This window comes from Polypterus senegalus, chromosome 11, assembly GCF_016835505.1.
Source record: "Polypterus senegalus isolate Bchr_013 chromosome 11, ASM1683550v1, whole genome shotgun sequence".
NCBI lineage: Eukaryota > Metazoa > Chordata > Cladistia > Polypteriformes > Polypteridae > Polypterus > Polypterus senegalus.
Genome location: NC_053164.1, coordinates 161,921,210 through 161,941,997, shown reverse-complemented (window position 1 = coordinate 161,941,997; position 20,788 = coordinate 161,921,210). Strand labels below are relative to the sequence as shown.

The following is a 20,788-nucleotide window of genomic DNA, read 5'->3' as shown; positions in this document are numbered from 1 at the left end:
AAAAATCCTGAAGGAGAATGTCCAGCCATCTGTTCGTCAACTCAAGCTGAAGCGATCTTGGGTGCTGCAACAGGACAATGACCCAAAACACACCAGCAAATCCACCTCTGAATGGCTGAAGAAAAACAAAATGAAGACTTTGGAGTGGCCTAGTCAAAGTCCTGACCTGAATCCAATTGAGATGCTATGGCATGACCTTAAAAAGGCGGTTCATGCTAGAAAACCCTCAAATAAAGCTGAATTACAACAATTCTGCAAAGATGAGTGGGCCAAAATTCCTCCAGAGCGCTGTAAAAGACTCATTGCAAGTTATCGCAAACGCTTGATTGCAGTTATTGCTGCTAAGGGTGGCCCAACCAGTTATTAGGTTCAGGGGGCAATTACTTTTTCACACAGGGCCATGTAGGTTTGTATTTTTTTTCTCCCTAAATAATAAAAAACATCATTTAAAAAATGCATTTTGTGTTTACTTGTGTTATATTTTACCAATGGTTAAATGTGTTTGATGATCAGAAACATTTTGTGTGACAAACATGCAAAAGAATAAGAAATCAGAAAGGGGGCAAATAGTTTTTCACACCACTGTAGAACACATGCATTTCATGTGTGTTCCGTTTCTAATACAATCTATGTAAACACATCATTAAAACATAAATGTTTTTCATATTTTAGTAATAAAGGACAAAATGTACACATAAAGCCTGAAGTCTAAAGATCAAATAAACACTTTCACAAAGGGTACAAGGAGGCCACAAAAGCTTCAGTGATGCAGCGGTAAGAATTGCTGACTTTTTTTCACTTTTATTCTGTCAGTCTCGATCACAATTCAACACTACCACCCACCACCTCAGATTTGATGCTGTTAGTTTTTATTTGAAACTGGGAATAATTGTAACCTTTCAGACAATGAAACTGGAAATTCTCTGATCTGAAGGGATAAAAGCTGACACACAGATGCTGGTGAATCTGCCTTCTTGGTATCTCATTATCACTTGAATTTTTTTATTCAGTTTTATTGAGTGTTCCTGCTCACACTGAATTAGTATGCACCTTATGGTCAATGATGTCAAAGCCACACTGACAAAAAAATAGAGACATAGGTACAGTGGTGTGAAAAACTATTTGCCCCCTTCCTGATTTCTTATTCTTTTGCATGTTTGTCACACAAAATGTTTCTGATCATCAAACACATTTAACCATTAGTCAAATATAACACAAGTAAACACAAAATGCAGTTTTTAAATGATGGTTTTTATTATTTAGGGAGAAAAAATCCAAAACTACATGGCCATGTGTGAAAAAGTAATTGCCCCCTGAACCTAATAACTGGTTGGGCCACCCTTAGCAGTAATAACTGCAATCAAGCGTTTGCGATAACTTGCAATGAGTCTTTTACAGCGCTCTGGAGGAATTTTGGCCCACTTATCTTTGCAGAATTGTTGTAATTCAGTTTTATTTGAGGGTTTTCTAGCATGAACCGCCTTTTTAAGGTCATGCCATAGCATCTCAATTGGATTCAGGTCAGGACTTTGACTAGGCCACTCCAGAGTCTCCATTTTGTTTTTCTTCAGCCATTCAGAGGTGGATTTGCTGGTGTGTTTTGTGTCATTGTCCTGTTGCAGCACCCAAGATCGCTTCAGCTTGAGTTGACGAACAGATGGCCGGACATTCTCCTTCAGGATTTTTTGGTAGACAGTAGAATTCATGGTTCCATCTATCACAGCAAGCCTTCCAGGTCCTGAAGCAGCAAAACAACCCCAGACCATCACACTACCACCACCATATTTTACTGTTGGTATGATGTTCTTTTTCTAAATTGCTGTGTTCCTTTTACGCCAGATGTAACGGGACATTTGCCTTCCAAAAAGTTCAACTTTTGTCTCATCAGTCCACAAGGTATTTTCCCAAAAGTCTTGGCAATTATTGAGATGTTTCTTAGCAAAATTGAGACGAGCCCTAATGTTCTTTTTGCTTAACAGTGGTTTGCGTCTTGGAAATCTGCCATGCAGGCCGTTTTTGCCCAGTCTCTTTCTTATGGTGGAGTCGTGAACACTGACCTTAATTGAGGCAAATGAGGCCTTCAGTTCTTTAGACGTTGTCCTGGGGTCTTTTGTGACCTCTCGGATGAGTCGTCTCTGTGCTCTTGGTGTAATTTTGTTTGGCCGGCCACTCCTGGGAAGGTTCTCCACTGTTCCATGTTTTTGCCATTTGTGGATAATGGCTCTCACTGTGGTTCGCTGGAGTCCCAAAACTTTAAAAATGGCTTTATAACCTTTACCAGACTGATAGATCTCAATTACTTCTGTTCTCATTTGTTCCTGAATTTCTTTGGATCTTGGCATGATGTCTAGCTTTTGAGGTGCTTTTGGTCTACTTCTCTGTGTCAGGCAGCTCCTATTTAAGTGATTTCTTGATTGAAACAGGTGTGGCAGTAATCAGGCCTGGGGGTGGCTACGGAAATTGAACTCAGGTGTGATACACCACAGTTAGGTTATTTTTTAACAAGGGGGCAATTACTTTTTCACACAGGGCCATGTAGGTTTGGATTTTTTCTCCCTAAATAATAAAACCATCATTTAAAAACTGCATTTTGTGTTTACTTGTGTTATATTTGACTAATGGTTAAATGTGTTTGATGATCAGAAACATTTTGTGTGACAAACATGCAAAAGAATAAGAAATCAGGAAGGGGGCAAATAGTTTTTCACACCACTGTATATATGATATTTTGAATTATTCATTTTATGACCTGTATAGTACATTTTGGTAAACATTGAGGCACTGATGCAACATTATTCATATTATTCATATTCATTTGCATGCCTTCTTGTGGTTGTAGTCAGAAGCTTATCGATGTTGCGTCCTCTTTTTCTTTTTCCATCGCCTTTTTTTGTAAGAAGTGACGACGAAGTTCCTCTTTAAGGTGAGCAAAGAACATTCTTTTTTTCTCAGTGGACCCGTGCATGCCTTATACAGTACATGTGCATTGATTGCCGTCAGGTCAAGCATTTTGTAGCACAAGCAATCGGCCACCCACGTGCTCCTGCTCGTACTGAATAAGCTCACATCTTCTGGTGCATGATGTCAAAGCAGCACTACGGAAAAAAAGGAGACAAATACATGTGACATTTTGAAGAAATCATTTTATGACCTGAATAGTACCAATCAGAAAGCGTCCTCGCACTAATGCAATATTATTTGAAAACGAACAGCGTCAGATCGGGTGTAAATTTATGGTACTTGTAAAAGTTTTTTCACTTTTATTCTCTCAGTCACGATCATGCTATCCCTCCCTTCCTGATCTGAACCTAACTAACAGCGCCAGAATAAAAAGGCTGCACGGGTCCACTGAGAAAAGAAGATTGTTCTTTGCTCACCTTGCAGAGGAATTTCGTTGTTACTTCTTACAAGAAAAGTCGATGGAAAAAGAAAAAGAGGATGCAACATCGACAAGCTTCTGTTCCAAGAGCGCCGCTTCTCCCAGGAAAGCAAACTTTGTCAGTGTCAGGTGCCCCTTCAATGTAATAGGAACCACAGCATAGAGAGAAGTGTGTACATTGCAACAGGTACACATGTTGTAAATATAGGAAGAATGGTTCTTAACATTTGAATTTGATGATTGCAGATAGCGTGGAACTGACCTCTCTGTACTATTCTTTCCTCTGCATGTCCTGGAGTATGATAAAAACACCACCATGCACCAAAATGTGGAGACTGGGCAAAATCAGGGTAAAAAAAAAATGGTCACTGATTACAACCGCAAGAAGGCATGCAAATGAATATGAATAACTTTGCATCAGTGCCTCAATGTTTTCCGAAATGTACTATACTGGTCATAAAATGAATTATTCCAAATATCGTATATACTTTGTGACACTAGGGGTCACTGTCGCTCCTCTAAACCCCACAGACAAACGTCCAGACACCAGGTAAAAGTATCAGAAATATTTTTAATTTCTTCTTTCTGATATTGTGCCACAGTAGACACCACAATCACCACCATAAACAATAAATCAATAATAATAATAACAATAATGATCCTCCTCTCCTCCCAGCAGCTCCATCACTCTACCACCCAACTCTGGCTCTGCTTGCTGGGTTTCCCATAGTCCTTTATATAGTCTGTGACCCGGAAAAGCTCCTGTCCTCCAGTCCATGTGATCCAATAGCACTTCCGGATCAGATGAAGACTTATATTTTCTTCAGCCTGGAAGTACTTCATTTCTTCTGTCCCCGTGACTTGGGAGTACTTCCAGGCTATAGGGAAAATAGAAATTCCTGTGTCTCCCTGCAGCATCACCCAATGGCACCCACGGCACCCAGCAGGGCTGTGATGTAGAACATCTCCCACAATGCACTGTGGGAATCTGGGGCACCTCCATGCTGCAGGGAGGACTCCATCTAGTGGCCTGGATGTTTTGGCAGGGATAAGTTGCCAGTCGTCTCTCACAACCTATGTCTCTGTTTTTTGTCAGTGCGGCTTTGACATCATGGACTATAAGGTGTATACTAATTCAGCGTGTGTAGGAACTCTCAATAAAACTGAATAAAAAAATTCAAGTGACAATGAGATACCAAGAAGACATGTTTCACCAGCGTTTGTGTGTCAGCTTTTATCCCTCCATTTCAAACAATTTCCAGTTCTATTGTCTGAAAAAACCACTCACATATACAGTTATTCCCTGTTTCAAATTAAAACTCACAGTGTCAGAACTATGGGGGTGGGGGATTTTGTATCGTGACTGAGAGAATAAAAGTGAAAAAAAAAATACTAACTTTTCCAAGTACTATAAATTTACACCAGCTGTTACAGACACAAATCAAATGTATGTTTTTATTAACAGTAAGAGCAGCTCACTACTCAAAATGGAAAATTTGTGAGGCAGTCAGGATCGAACTGGGGGACTCTTGATTACAAGTCAGCAATTCTTACCACAGCGCCACGGAAGCTGTTGTGCCCTCCTTGTACCTTTTGTGAAAGTATTTATTTGATCTTTGGACTACAGGCTTCACACATTATACAGTTTATGTGTACATTTTGTCATTTATTACTAATATATCAAAAACATTTCTGTTTTAATGATGTGTTTACATAGATTATTGTAGACACGGAACACACATGAAATTCATGTGTTCCAAATAATGATCTATTATTTCCCTATACAACTCTAGGTACCTGACTTTGAGATAATCAAGGCTTGATCTGGGAGAATTTTGTGCCCGTTCTAAGGCGGTGGGGGGAGGAAATAGTAGGCTGTTTGCTGCTTGTGTTGATCGACACATTTACAAGACAAAAGACGCTGATGGAGAGGTGCGAAGGGATTTAATGTGGGCCAGGGTTTACGAGTACTTTTGTAGGCTTTGGTAATTCTAGTGTTAAGGAATTCCACAGTGGCAAGGCACTGAGGTTGAATGAGGTCTGCCCAGAAATGCTGAAGTCTATGGACATTGTTGGGCTGTCATATCTGACACACCTGTTGTGCCTGAGCTGTGCTTCTGGAATAGAAGAACAGGTGTTGGTCCCCATTTTTAAAAGGGGGACAGGAGGGTGTGTTCCAACTAATGGGGAATCACGCTCCTCAGTCTCCGTGGAAAAGATTATGTCAAGTGTGGACCACCACCCAAACCTGACACAGACAGGCATGGGACACAAATTCAAGGCACACACGTTTTTTTATTTTCTTTTTCCCTTGTGGGAAACTCCTCCCATTTCCCACAAGTACAGCATAGTCACAGAACAATACAATTCTCTTCTGTCTTTCCTCCTTGTCTCCTCTGGACATGCTTTGTCTGCTTCCACCTGACTCTTGCTCCCGGATTAGTGGCTGCTGGCTCTAGGTGCTCGTTGTTCCACTTCTGGCAGCACTTTGGTGTGTTGCGGAAAAGCTGCCCATAAGGGCTCAGCAGCAGCAGCTGCAGCACCTCTTGGTGGCACCCACGTAACCCAACAAGGCTGTAGCACACTGCATATCCTATGGAGCCCTGTGGTAGTCCGAGGCACCGCTGCAATCCAGGGAGGCTGCCACCTAGCACTCCGGGGGAGGTAATACTCAGGATATGCTTCCTCCCCAGGTCCTTCCAGTATGGAGGCGTTCCGTCTGGGCAAGGGCACTAGAAAGGAGACTCAACCCAGTTGTGGAATCTTACATCCAAGAGGAGAATATGGATTCCGTTCAGGTTGTGGAATGGTGAACCAGCTCTTTACCTTCATGAGAATTCTACAGGGAGCATGGCAGTTCACCAAGGTTGTTTATATGTGTTTTGTGGAATTAGAGAAGGCCTATGACTGTGTTCCTCAAGGGATTCTATTAGGGGTGCTGAGAAAGTATAGGGTTCCAAGGCCCCTAATAAGGGCTATTTGGTTGCTGTACAATCACAGAGACTATGTCCATATATTCAGACAAACCTCATCACCATTTCCAAACTCCAGCACACATTGGGATAGTTTGTGACTGAGTGTGAAGCAGCAGGGATGAGGATCAGCACTTTCAAATCTGAGGCCATGGTACTCTGTAGAAAAAGGTGAACTGTCCTCTCAGAGTGGAAGATGAGTTACTGCCTCAAGTGGAATAGTTTAAATACCTTGGGGTCTTGTTCACAAGTGAGGGGAGAAGGGATGGTAATAGCGACAGATGGATTGGGGTACTGAGTGCAGTTATGCGGTCACTGTACCGCTCTGTAGTGGTGAAGAAGGAGCTGATTCAGAAGACAAACCTCTCGATTTACCAGTCAGTCCATGTCCCTACTCTGACCTATGGTCATAAGCTTTGGTTAATGACCAAAAAAGTGATATTGTGGTTACAAGTGGACGAAATTAGCTTTCTCCACAGGGTGGATGTGCTATCCCTTAGAGACAGGGTGAGAAGCACAGACATTCAGGAGAGAGTTGGAATAGAGCCGCTGACCACATCGAGAGGAGGCAATTGAGGTGGTTCGACATCTGATACAGATGCATCCTGGACCCCTCCCTGTGGAGGTTTTACAAGCATGACCAGCTGGAAGGAGACCCCAGGAAGACCCAGGGCTCACTGGGAGGGGTACATTTCCCAAATGGCCCTGGAATGTCTTGGGTTCTCACAGTACGAGTTGGAAAGTGCAGCCTGAGAAACTGACATTTAGGCCTCATTGCTAAGACTGTTACCACCGTGACCCGGCTTTGGTTAAGTGGTGGAAAACAAATGAATGAAAGCACTGAACTGATGATTTATGTAATGTCTTAAGACATTGCTGTATTTAATTTTTATTTAGTAATTTTATTTAAAGAAAATAACATTGCCTGCAATCAAGTTGAACTTATGCTGCAAATGACTTTATAGTCAAACTAGAAAAACTAATTAGAAACTTAAAATACAAAGTAGGAACAAAAAACAAAAAGATAAATCCTAACAAAACAGAATGCAACCCCCACCCAAGAGACATTGCTCTTTTAATTAAACCTAGCCACAGGTAACAGAATATTTTTAAAATATTTTTAGTGCCTTACTTATGTATCCATGTGTGTCTGAACCAAGGTTATTATAGTTTTGCCTTTTTATATTAGTTTTTATTTCTATATTTTTTCTAATCTTACTTGGAAATTTAGTTTAGTTTTAGTTTTCCTTCATCATGTATTTTTAGTTTAGTTTTTATTTCACAAAGACATTTCTGTTTTATTTTTATATATATTAGTTTTAGTTTTAGTGATTATGGCATGGAGCGCCTACGGAGTTAGTTTTGTGTCACAGTCAGACAGAACTGTACACTTAACAGATTTGGATATGAGTTTAATGTTATTGGAAGCTTACTATACTGCCTGGTTTATTATCTGGTTTTATTTTTGTCTGATAAAAACAAGCATAATCAAAACTAGACACTGGATATGAACAATTTTAGACAGTTTTATAATTTTTAAAATATTTTCTCATGAAAATCACAGGGGCTTAGGAAGAATAGGGCTCTTATACTTGAATCAGTGTATAGACCCCACCTAGCTGTATTGAGGGAAACAAAGAACAACAAGCATGTAGTGTCAAGGTTAGGGGTGGTGAGTCTTGAATAGCCCACCATAAGAACATTAAACCCATAATGAGCAGGGCAAGAGCAGGTAATAGGAGTACAGACAGGCATAAAACAACAGAGACAGCATCTGAGATTAGGAATAATATATACATTATTTATGAACCTGTTTATCCAGAGTAGGATTTCAGAAAACCTGGAGCCTACCACGGCAGGTTTGGATGCAAGGCAGGAAAAATCATGATGAAGAGTCCTCATCTGCAGTTTCTATCACGTGGACAAAATTGTTGGTACCCTTCAGTCAATGAAAGAAAAACTCACTATGGTCACAGAAATAACTTTAATCTGACAAAAGTAATAATAAATAAAAATTCTATGAAATTTAACCAATGAAAGTCAGACATTGATTTTCAACCATGCTTCAACAGAATTATTTAAAAAAATAAACTCATGAAACAGGCCTGGACAAAAATGATGGTACCCCTAGCTTAATATTTTGTTGCACAACCTTTTGAGGCAATCACTGCAATCAAACGATTCCTGTAACTGTCAATGAGACTTCTGCACTTCTCAGCAGGTATTTTGGCCCACTCCTCATGAGCAAACTGCTCCAGTTGTCTAAGGTTTGAAGGGTGCCTTTTCCAGACGGCATGTTTCAGCTCTTTCCAAAGATGCTCAATAGGATTGAGGTCAGGGCTCATAGAAGGCCACTTTAGAATAGTCCAATGTTTTCCTCTTAGCCATTCTTGGGTGTTTTTAGCTGTGTGTTTTGGGTCATTGTCCTGTTGCAAGACCCATGACCTGCGACTGAGACCAAGCTTTCTGACACTGGCCAGCACATTTCTCTCTAGAATCCCTTGATAGTCTTGAGATTTCATTGTACCCTGCACAGATTCAAGACACCCTGTGCCAGATGCAGCAAAGCAGCCCCAGAACATAACAGAGCCTCCTCCATGTTTCACAGAAGGGACAGTGTTCTTTTCTTGATATGCTTCATTTTTCCGTCTGTGAACATAGAGCTGATGTGCCTTGGCAAAAAGTTCAGTTATTGTCTCATCTGTCCATAGGACATTCTCCCAGAATCTTTGTGGCTTGTTCACATGTAGTTTGGCAAATTCCAGTCTGGCTTTTTTATGATTTGTTTTCAACAATGGTGTCCTCCTTGGTCGTCTCCCATGAAGTCCACTTTGACTCAAACAACGACGGATGGTGCGATCTGACACTGATGTTCCTTGAGCTTGAAGTTCACCTTGGTTCTCTTTAGAAGTTTTTCTGGGCTCTTTTGTTACCATTCGTATTATCCGTCTCTTTGATTTGTCATCAATTTTCCTCCCGCGCCACGTCCAGGAGGTTGGCTACAGTCCCATGGATCTTAAATTTCTGAATAATATGTGCAACTGTAGTCACAGGAACATCAAGCTGCTTCGAGATGGTCTTATAGCCTTTACCTTTGACATGCTTGTCTATAATTTTCTTTCTAATCTCCTGAGACAACTCTTTCCTTCGCTTCCTCTGGTCCATGTTGAGTGTGGTACACACCATGTCGCCAAACAACACAGTGACTACCAGGAGCCCTATATATAGGTCCACTGACTGATTACAAGATTGTAGACACCTGTGATGCTAATTAGTGGACACACCTTGGATTAACATGTCCATTTGGTCACATTATTTTCAGTCTTTTCTAGGGGTACCATCATTTTTGTCCAGGCCTGTTTCATGAGGTTTTTTTTTTTTATTAATTCTGTTGAAGCATGGTTGAAAAGCAATGTCTGACTTTTATTAGTTAAATTTTATAGAATTTTTATTTATTATTACTTTTGTCAGATTAAAGTTATTTCTGTGACCATTTTGAGTTTTTCTTTCATTGACTGAAGGGTACCAACAATTTTGTCCACGTGTGTGATAAGGCTGATGTTAAAAACAAAAAGAATATGATATTTCAACTATCTGTTTTGGGAGAGAGAGAAAAACATTGAAAAAAGGGAGACAAATATTTTAAAATATTCTGCTAATTGATTACTTTCACAATATTAGGGATTTTGAGTTGTGAATATGAACTAAAAAAGATAAATTAATAAATATGGAATAAATACAAAAACCCATTAGTAGTTTTTCATTACTTGTCAGACTCGCTACCTTTGTTTGTATCGCTTCGTTGTTAAACCATGTTTTTAAAGCAAAAGTGATTGGTCAGTAACAATATGCTGATCTTGTATGATGACCTAGTCAGTCTCTCGATCGGCGCTGTTTTATTTTTAAAATCCGGGAGTGGTCTCCCCTCGACTTTCATGTATCCTCGGATATGGGGATGGATATTTGAGGAGTAAACTGCAAGACAATGATTATATTTTAATATTTATGTACATTACCATCAACAACAAATCAAATTAATAATATATTGAACAATTATTAAAAAAGTAAAGTTGAATAAATCGGACTTTGCAGCTGTATAAATAAAAAAAAGTTGAGTATGTGTTCAGGTAAAGTACCACTTCTGGGTGATGGATTTGGCCCAAAATTTAATACAGGTCTACAATTGTGGTGTAACAACCACATGCCGAATTTCATCCATCTATCGACGTTTTTGAGTTATCATGTTTACACACGCAATTCCAAAAAACAGTATTGTTGGACACTGGTTAGTCAATAACATCAAGATTCATCAAAATATCAAGGTCGAATTTTTTCATGATTACTATACTTTCTGTATACAGTAATCCCTCCTCGATCGCGGGGGTTGTGTTCCAGAACCCCCCGCAATAGATGAAAATCCGCGAAGTAGAAACCATATGTTTGTATAGTTATTTTTATATATTTTAAGCCCTTATAAACACTCCCACACTGTTAACATTATTAGAGCCCTCTAGACATGAAATAACACCCTTTAGTCAAAGTTTAAACTGTGCTCCATGACAAGACACAGATGACAGTTCTTTCTCACAATTAAAAGAATACAAATATATCTTTTCTTCAAAGGAGTGTCTGCATCAGGAGCAGAGAATTTAAGAGAGAGAGCACGCGCTCGCAAAGAAAAGCAAACAATCAAAAAATCAATACGTGTGCTTTTAAGTTTGCTGATGCACCGCAATAAAGCGGCATTTTGCAGAGGAGCATCAGTATCTTCTAAGCAAACAGCCCCTCTGCTCACATCTCCTCCGTCAGGCGCAGAGAACGTCAGAGAGAGAGAGAGTGAGATTAAAGCAAACGATCAAAAAATCAATACGTGTGCTTTTAAATATGCCGAGCACCGCAATAAAGCATTTTTTAGAGGAGCGTCAGTATCTTTTAAGCAAACAGCCTCTGTGCAAACAGCACCTCTGCTCACACCCCCTCCGTCAGACGCAGAGAATGTCAGAGAGGGTGAGAGAGAGGCAGAGACAAGCAAACAATCAAGCACCGCGCGGGAAGCATATCTTATAGCATTGAGGAGTTTTAGTTAATATGTAATACATGCTCTGATTGAGTAGCTTCTAAGCCATCCGCCAATAGCGTCCCTTGTATGAAATCAACTGGGCAAACAAACTGAGGAAGCATGTACCATAAATTAAAAGACCCATTGTCCACAGAAATCCGCAAACCAGCGAAAAATCCGTGATATATATTTAGGTATGCTTACATTTAAAATCCGCGATAGAGTGAAGCCGCAAAAGTCGAAGCGAGATATAGCGAGGGATTAATGTACTTCGTATATGAGAAAGTAAAAATGATTTCTCTTGTGCATAGTGGCAGTTGAATTGCTGTCAACAAATAGAAGACACCTGAGAAATAAACTGAAACGTTACTCACTCGTGATTTTTTTATGGTAAACGTTTTATTGACCAGCACATTCTGATTTCAGCCATTTGAATTACATCTTGATACACAAAAAGCACCAAGAAAGGCGGCACGCAAATCGCTTTCTTTTTCTCATGCTTTATGCAACCGCACTCAGCTTGTTACTCTGCCCTCCTTCACCAGCTTCTGTTCACTGGATGAATATATGCGGGCTGCTCGTGGTGGATGACTTTCTGTTTTAGAGTTAAAACTTACAAGGGTTAAAGACTAACGGCAAGAATATTCATTCAAAAACGAAAACTAAAAATATTTTAATAAATTATTTTTTTATTTCAGTTAGTTTTTCCAGCTACTTTAATATTTTCGTTTAGTTTTTCATTTTGGTTTTGTTAATTATTTTATTTCAGTTTACGAAAATGTTTTTTTAATAATAGTTTCAGTTTTGATTTTAGTTTTCGTTAACTATAATAACCTTGGTCTGAACCTCTCTTGACTGGCTCTCCCTCTCTCAAGCGTATTCTAGTAAAACCTACTTCTCAGACTGATATTATTTGAGATGTGCCTTTCTTGCCTTCCTGTCTCATATTATACTTCCTGTCTTTGAAGACGACACTCTTGGCATACTTCCTGTGTCTTTTCTCCTCCTTTTGATCTTGTCACCAAAGCCAGACTGACCATTCACACTGCTCTGTGGGACTGGACACAAACACATATCTTAGTGTTTTATTATATAGTAGTTGTGTGGACAAAAGTCCCAATAGTAAACTCTTTGTGCATCCATTAACTGTTTCCTAAGGAACAAAGTGAACAATTCTGACAACTATATAAAATAATTAAAGAATGCTTTGTATTAATGGTTCCAGTTAGAGCATGTTAAACATATTAAGACATTAAACCTCATGTAACACCTCCACAATATTATATAATATATACACCCCAGTGTAGTGGGAGTTTTTGCACTTCATAATGAAACAACAGTTCCCACATGGGCAAAAGAGTAAATGCATAAGCCAGAGATTTACAAAAAAGGTAAAGGTGATCAACCTGTAACATTAGATCTTTTGTTATACTGTGGCTAACTGGTTATACCCATGATTCTGAATTGCATAAGTAAGTTAGAAAATGGATGGATGATTTGAAGTGAGTGTGCATGTATATGCTTTATAAAGAGAGGTTTAAAGTAAATAACATAATGTCCATATGTCATAATACAATGATAGCTGCATGGCTATAGACTTATCTTTGACATCCATACAGGAATACACTGATGGTCAGATGAGCATAGGGTAAATATGGCTTAAAGTTAAAAACATCAAATCAGCTACATACAGTTCATCGAGAAGGATCAAATTCATTTACCCCTGTGAAAGATAATTGATATGCTTTGTAGAGACAATTGAATTTGAACTTGACAGTGTTTTTCCATTTTCTCATTGTTACTCAGATTCACATTAAAAAAGAGGAAAGAGTAATTACAAAAATATATTTTCATCTGAGTTGGATTTGAGAATATGAGACCATCTGATCTCAATATTTATGAAATTGTATTTCCATACCTTTTACTTGTATGCCTTGTTACTTTGTTTTACCAGTCTGTTGTGTGAAATTGGACAATTGAAAGGAAAATCATGCAGATATTTTAGGAAAGTGTAGAGGTGACAAGTAATGTTCATAAATTCAGTGCTATGTTAATCAATATCCTAAAGCCTGAGCAATTGTCTCCTTATACGAAAAGCAAAACTTAAATAGGACAAAACGTTTCCTTTTGTAAATAAAGCACAGGCATTTTAAGGACAGGAAAATACAGTATATATGTAAAAAGAGTGAATGGGCAGATCTGTGTAACTATATGCCAGTAACGTTAATGTGCATCACAGATAAATTAAAAATGAAATTAAGAAAAAGATGAGCAACACATGGCAAGTACAAGATTGCTTCTAAATAGAATGGGTTCAGATGATGAAGGTTGAGTTTTACTAACATGCTGGAATTCTATGAGGAACCATATCTTCACTTTTGGAAACCATTTGATAAGTTCACATGTCAGAGTTTGGGCATCAAAAAGAAGACTGGAGTTCAGGGTGTAGTCAATGTGTAGATGGGTGTAGAATTTACTAAAATACAGGAAGCAGAGGGTTTTGGTGCAATGAACCTAATCAGAATTGGGTGATGTTCTCATCTAAATTTTTCCAATGTTCTGAAAACGACTAATCTTTATTTTGCATGGCACCTTTCTATAGTGATTTCCTTTTCAAAGTCACTTTAAATTATAGAATTATAGTAAACTTGTATACATGTATGTTTTTTATTTTTATAACTGGCAGATTAACTGATTTACTTAAGGTTATACAGTTAGTATTCATTTAACTGTGTGCCTTAGCCACTAGACCATGCTTTCTCAATCAGTTGAGTTTTGTATAACTGGAAAAACCGAAAATAGTACTACAGTCCTGCTAAATAATTTTTTTCTCTTTCTATTGTAAAGAACAGGATGTCTCACATGAATGATGTCAGAGACAAAAAAAAATATTGTGTTGATTCTCACTATTTTCGTAACTTAAATACTCTCATGGTACACAAGCAAAACAAATTGACAAAAGCCATTACAACAAAAAAGATAGAAAAAACAAAAAAGTCAAATAATATGAAGTAGTCAAAAAGCAAGTTCATGCTTAAAAAAACTAAACATTTGTCATATTCTAACAGTTTTTAAACAATTTGAAGCATTAAATCAAGGTTTATCTAAGTTTCCTTTCCTGATGCTGCCAGAATGTGCTATAGTTCCTTATGACCCAGAAACTGTATATGTGGTTAAAGTAAATTAATAAATTAATATTTTAATAAAACAAATAAATACCTCCAAGCCACATAACCATTTGACCTTAAAAGAAAATTGGAAATGAAGACCAGGCTATTTTCAGTGGTCATAATTATAAATTTTTTGACACTGTTGCACAGTTATTTGCACTTTTTTTCTCAAATATACATGTAAAAAGTTTTGCATTTTTTGGCTTGAAAAATGACAGTCATCTTTCTACTGTAAAACTTACAAAACACTAAAAGTCAGAAGTGTAGAAAGTATAATACAAATAATATTAATAATAATATAAACAGCACACTCCATATGTGCATGTGACATGAGCATCACTTTTAGATTCCCCAGAATCACTTTTGGTTTCACTGATCATTTCAATTTCATTGCCTGAAGACTACTGATGAGAGGTGTTTCTTATTAGACACTATTATGACGCTAGGATAAGAACCGTCTACACCTTTACTCGGGTAACACTTACACAAGACACACCTATACTGTTGCCTGAGTAACGCTCAGCACTAATGCTATTGCCATTATTACAAACCAAGTAACCTTTGGGTTTAATGCGAGATGCATCTATATCGTTGCCTGAATAATACTCAGGACTAACACTTTTAGCACTATCTTCATACTGCCCAAATAATGCTTGAGTCTAATACTAGGGAGGTTAAATACGGCATCTGGGGTCTCATGTATAACGCCGTGAATAGAATTCACACTAAAACATGGTGTATGGACAAACACAGAAATGTGCATATGCACAAAAAAAATCCAGATGCATAAATCTGCGTATGATAACTTCCACGCTTTTCTGCTACATAAATCCCGGTCAGCATGAAATGTAACGCACATGCATGTGCCTGCTGCCCCGCCCGACTCCTTGAATATGCAAATCAATATAAGTAGCCTCTTAAGTTCAATGTTCTGTGAAAAGACAATGGCAAAAGCACAGGGGGAAAAAAAGAAGAATTTCAGCGAATACCAAGGAAAAATGTGCTATTTGTTGGTAAGGAAGTTGATTGAGTGACATAAAGTAGGGGAGAAACTCGAAAGTTCAAGTTCAGAAAGTTGCATAGTTCCCAAAATAAATAAGAAGTGGTCAGATATCAAAGTCGCTATGAAAAGGTGAGCTATAGCCCACCGTGTGAGCGTATTTGGGTACAGAGAAAAAAAAAAATAGGGGCATAGTGGGGAAAAAACTTCCAAATATCAACTTTAATCTCAAAATTTACACTGTAATCACGTAGTTTATTTTGTCATTAAAGTAGAACATCATAAACTTTATCTTAAAAATCATTTAATTTACTAGTTTCTCAAATCCCATCGTAACTAAAGTAGCACATTAAATGCTTTGTATTCTGCGTGTTCTTCTATGTACTCCATGTGTGTGAATCACTACGTGCTTCTTAAATGGGTTTTCTCTTATGCCAAAAAGACACAGGATACATTACATTAATGATAATACAGCTCTCTTAACAGTTTAAGTACTAAGATGTATACTTGATATAATTTTCATGGTGATAGGAATTAAAGCATGTATAAAACATGGAGACACGGTGGCACAGTGGTAGCAACGAGCTGGCACTCTATCCAGAGATTGTTCTTACCTCCCGCAAGATGTTACCTGCACCGTGCTTCATAGTGCATGTTTAATTTTTCTATCCATCTATCTATCTAGGGTCGTGCCAGTCCCAGCAAGCATACAGTGCGAGGCAGGAACAATTCCTAAACTGGGCACCAGCTCATTGTTACCACTGTACCACCATGCCCACTTGTTTAATTATTAACACTATACAATATTTAAATGAAGTTAAATAGTATCTGTATAATGTAATATTCATATTATACTGTATTTCATCTTAAAATGATATCAAGAGCTCCAAGAAGGTAGCTCTTAGAAATCTAAATCAACTTAGAAGCCAGTCGTCATCATATGTAAATATGTGCTTTCTTCTATTGAATTGAATTCTTTTATTTTTATTGGATGGTACAATGAGATTCAATATGCAAATACTCCATAAACGTATATTCCTATAAAATAATAATAATACGATATAAAACATGAAAAGATATACAATATGAAAGCATAAGTACAGTATACATGTACATATAGTGAAATGGTTCATAAAGTGGCTCAGGTTGTGCAGTATTACAACTGTAGTGCAAGTTTACAGTGAGGATATTGTACTTATACAAACATTTCTGCCAGGAGCACTTGCTGGACTGATTGAGTGCATTTAGAGCTCTTGGGATAAAACTGTTTCTGAACCGTGAGGTCCCTACAGGAAAGGCTCTGAAGTTTTTGTCATATGGGAGCAGTTCAAATAGACTGTGCACATGGCTGCGGCAGCATGTGCTAGATGCTGTATCCTGATATTTCTCTTTCCGATCAGCTGCTGTAGAGCTGTGATTCCACACTCCGATACAGTGGATTAAAATACTACTGAGAGTAACAACGGTATTTGAAATACAGTAATCACTCGCTATACCGTGCTTCGACTTTCGCGGCTTCACTCTATCGTGGATTTTATATGTAAACCTATTTAAATATATATCGCAGATTTTTCGCTGGTTCGCTGGTTTCTGCGGACAGTGGATCTTTTTACTTCTGGTACATGCTTCCTCAGTTGGTTTGCCCAGTTGATTTCATACAAGGGACGCTGTTGGCGGATGGCTGAGAAGCTACCCAATCAGAGCACGCAGTTAAGCTCCTGGGTACAGATTGGCTCAGCGACGGAGCGCAGAATTCAATTCCACTTTGCGTTAACCAGGAAGTCTTGTCTCGCTCATTCAGTATCAACATGTTTCGCTGTGTAAAGAGTTAAGTTTCATCAGTGAGGTGCTTGATGCCCACTCTGAGAGATGCCCACTCCGAGACGCTGAGCGACAAAGACTTGGCTGAGATGACCAAGTCATCGAGCGAGGAAGATAAGGAACAAGAGGACCCAGCACAGGAAGAAGACACTGGCCTAACTCTTGAGCGTCTCGCGACCATTCTACCAATGGCAAAAGATCTCCAGATATCGGTTAAAGAATGGGACCCTCAAGTGATTCGTTCTTTGCAATTTAGAAATGCTCTTGACGATGCCATGGAAGTGTATAAAAACCTCCTTATACAAATGAAAAAGTAGCGATAGCAACTGCCCATCACGATGTTTCTTACTTGCAAAACACCGCCGGTGCTACACAGTCGCCTGAAGAGGCTCCTTTAGAAGAGCTGTAACGCTCTCCTTTGTTAAAATTAAACTCATCGTTATCAGCCAAGTCGTCATGTCATTGTTGGTGAGTACCCATAACTAATTTTCTACGTACTTAGTACATGTACGTACATTTAGTTTAACTGTACACACATTTTACTGTATACAATTTTTCTTGCATTGTACGTATTTATTGCTGGTGGCCTGTCTATCATAATGGCTGTAACATATGTGATATCGAAGACACTCGATATCTTTAAAATAACATTTATGTTTTACTATATATAAACAGTGTGTTTACATACATAATTTCAACAAATCTTACCTAATATCTAAGAGAATATAAAGGGTTTATGCTGTATAACTGTGCTGGAAATGTTGTTTATAAGAGTGTGGGAGAGTTTATAAGAGCTTAAAATATATAAAAATAACCATATAAACATATGGTTTTTACTTTGCGGATTATTACCTTTCGCGGAGGGTTCTGGAACGCAACCCCCACAATCGAGGAGGGATCACTGTAGTCTGGTACTGCTGTGACGCTGGGTGCTGCCAGTTTGCAAAACTGAGCCAAAACCTTGCATGCGCAATGGATTGAGCTGGCATGAAAATGTGCATGGCTTTATGCCAAATTTAGTTTTCATACATTGCAATGTGAGTATGGAAACGGGTGTATGCAACATTTTTGTGCGTACGCACTGTTTACACATAAGGACCCTGGTTGTTGCACCTTCTTCTTGTGTCTCTTTGGGCATTTTGGGATATGCTAAGAAAGCTCAATGACATACATGTTAGGTTAATCTGCTGTTCCTGTATGTCTATGTGTGGGTGTGTGCAAGAGTGCGCCCTGCAATGAACTGGAACCTTATCCAGGGTTCCTGCCTTGTACTCTGAATTGGATTAAATGAGTTTAATAATGTTATGTATACTGTATTTGGAAATTTAGAAAATTATGTCCTTCCATTTTATAAAATTGTTTAACAGAACATAGAAATTAACTAAAAGACTGTAAGCCCCAAATATTAAGGATGCAGTGATTATAGTTATAGTATCTGCATACATAGCTATTTTATCTTCACTCCTGCTCTAACAGTAAATATGCACAACTTTGAGTATGACATTTATTCTCTCAGAACACTGCCAGTGAGGGCCTATGTGCTTATAATGTACTGACTACAGAATTGTTACATTGGCCATTCAAAAATAACACCTGTGCTAGGTGGAAATGAACATACTTGTGGAGTATATTTCCATTATGGCAACATGTTCTTTAAGAAAAGATTACAGGCATTATGTAACTTTAACCACTTATGAAAGAGCAGCATAAGTATTCAGCTTTGAAGTTCTTAAGGATGGTGCTAGGTTCACATTATTCAATAAGCTGCTAATTGCTTATGAAGTTATGCCTTTGCTGTGGCAGTATAAGAAATAGTAGATGAGAAAGATATTTTAGACGTAAATGTCACCTGCAACCAGAAAGGAAAGAAATAATAAAAAATATTAAATAACATTTGTGAAAAGGAAGAAAAGAGGCAGGAAAGAAAAGGGATTTGGTAAGCCCCATGATCTTAAAACTCTGTCCCTCATCTCATACATGTGGCAGCAACAGACTGAATATTGTAATCATACATCGTTAGAAGATTTGCATCCTTATTGTGAAAGAATTATAACTAGGTCATCAGACTCCCAGTGTTATAGAAATTGAATTACAATATGTAAAACACAGTCTTGTTAAAAATCATTGCAACATTTCACAGAGAGAATTCAGATGCATTAAGTCAACAGATAAAATCCTACCACTGTTCTGTTTAAAGAGTTTTTTATTGAAAAATGGCACTCTTATTTTACTGTAACTTTAATTCTTGATATATTCTTGAAAGTACTTTTCAATGCAAGGGAAATTATTTTGTTTCTACCTTTAGATAATAATTTCTTGTTGAGTTACAAAGGGTGCATTTGGATTCTTCAGGTTAAGCAAAGTCAGTCCATGTGCTATCAGTCTAGTGCAGGAGACCACTGTGAGTTTATCACTAAATAATTTGGTACCGATGTTACACTGAATATTCTCTGTGCATATGTTGTGACAATGCAGTGAAAGGGTAAATTTGGAGCAAGCTGTTAAGCCTGTGGTGACTGATGTTATAATTCAAGGAGGTCTAAATACTTAACCAATACATGTTCTTTATATTTAAACTTTTGTTGAACGTATCACTAGTTACCAGACATAACAAGCCAATACATTCATTGTTTTTTAGCACAACTATAAGGTTGCATGAAGTAGTTACCTTGAAAACACAATCCTAGTTCCTGTTATCTCAAAGTCTAGAGGCAATTCTTGCCTTGATTCAATAGAGAGATTTTTAAGTAGTGCATGCTTTGTTCCGTCATTCAAGACATTTGAGCTTTTTTGCTGCACCCTTTGGTGCCAGATTGTACTGTCCTGTAGTATTACTGGACTATACATATTTTTCTGAACACCAAAAGTAAGGAAAATTATTTTAATGTACAGTTAAGCCAAATGCACTTACATTTTTGAAAGACTGATAAATCAAAATACAATTAAAATGAACATCACAGTTTGCAGAGTGTCTGTGGTAAAAGGTATTTTTTATTACTAATAACCTAGGCAAACTTTAAACAAGGAGCATTACTAATGTTGTTCCAGTGAATTTGAGCTGCTGGCAAGAAAAAATTGATAAAGATGCTGCTGCCTCTTCGCATCAGGATGCCTGGGGCTCAGATGAAGATAACGAAGAAGAGACCATTTCCATGGAACATTTTGGTGATGTTTCTGAAGAGTTAGGAATGCCTTGCCAGGATCTCTATAAAGAAGGTGTTTTTACATTGGGATGTGTTGGTAAGTAATTAAATATTCATCTCTTATTTATTGCACTTTATATTTGAATATGTTTTATTACAGGGTTCTGCACTGAAAGTACTGCATTTACTTTTTAAGTAATAATTTCCAGACCTATTGAGTGTGGGGTGTAGCTGTGGTTTGGCC

General features: G+C 38.0%; 1 protein-coding gene across 2 annotated transcripts in view; it reads left to right on the top strand.

The window, feature by feature from the left end:
- The window catches only part of gnl1 (guanine nucleotide binding protein-like 1), a 97,872-nt gene that overhangs the window by 47,084 nt on the left and 30,000 nt on the right, over positions 1–20,788 (top strand). For both annotated transcript variants that reach the window (XM_039769986.1, XM_039769985.1), the window contains exon 8: positions 20,450–20,641. In XM_039769986.1, coding sequence (XP_039625920.1) covers positions 20,450–20,641 — 192 coding nt within the window. The remainder of the gene's footprint in view (positions 1–20,449; positions 20,642–20,788) is intronic.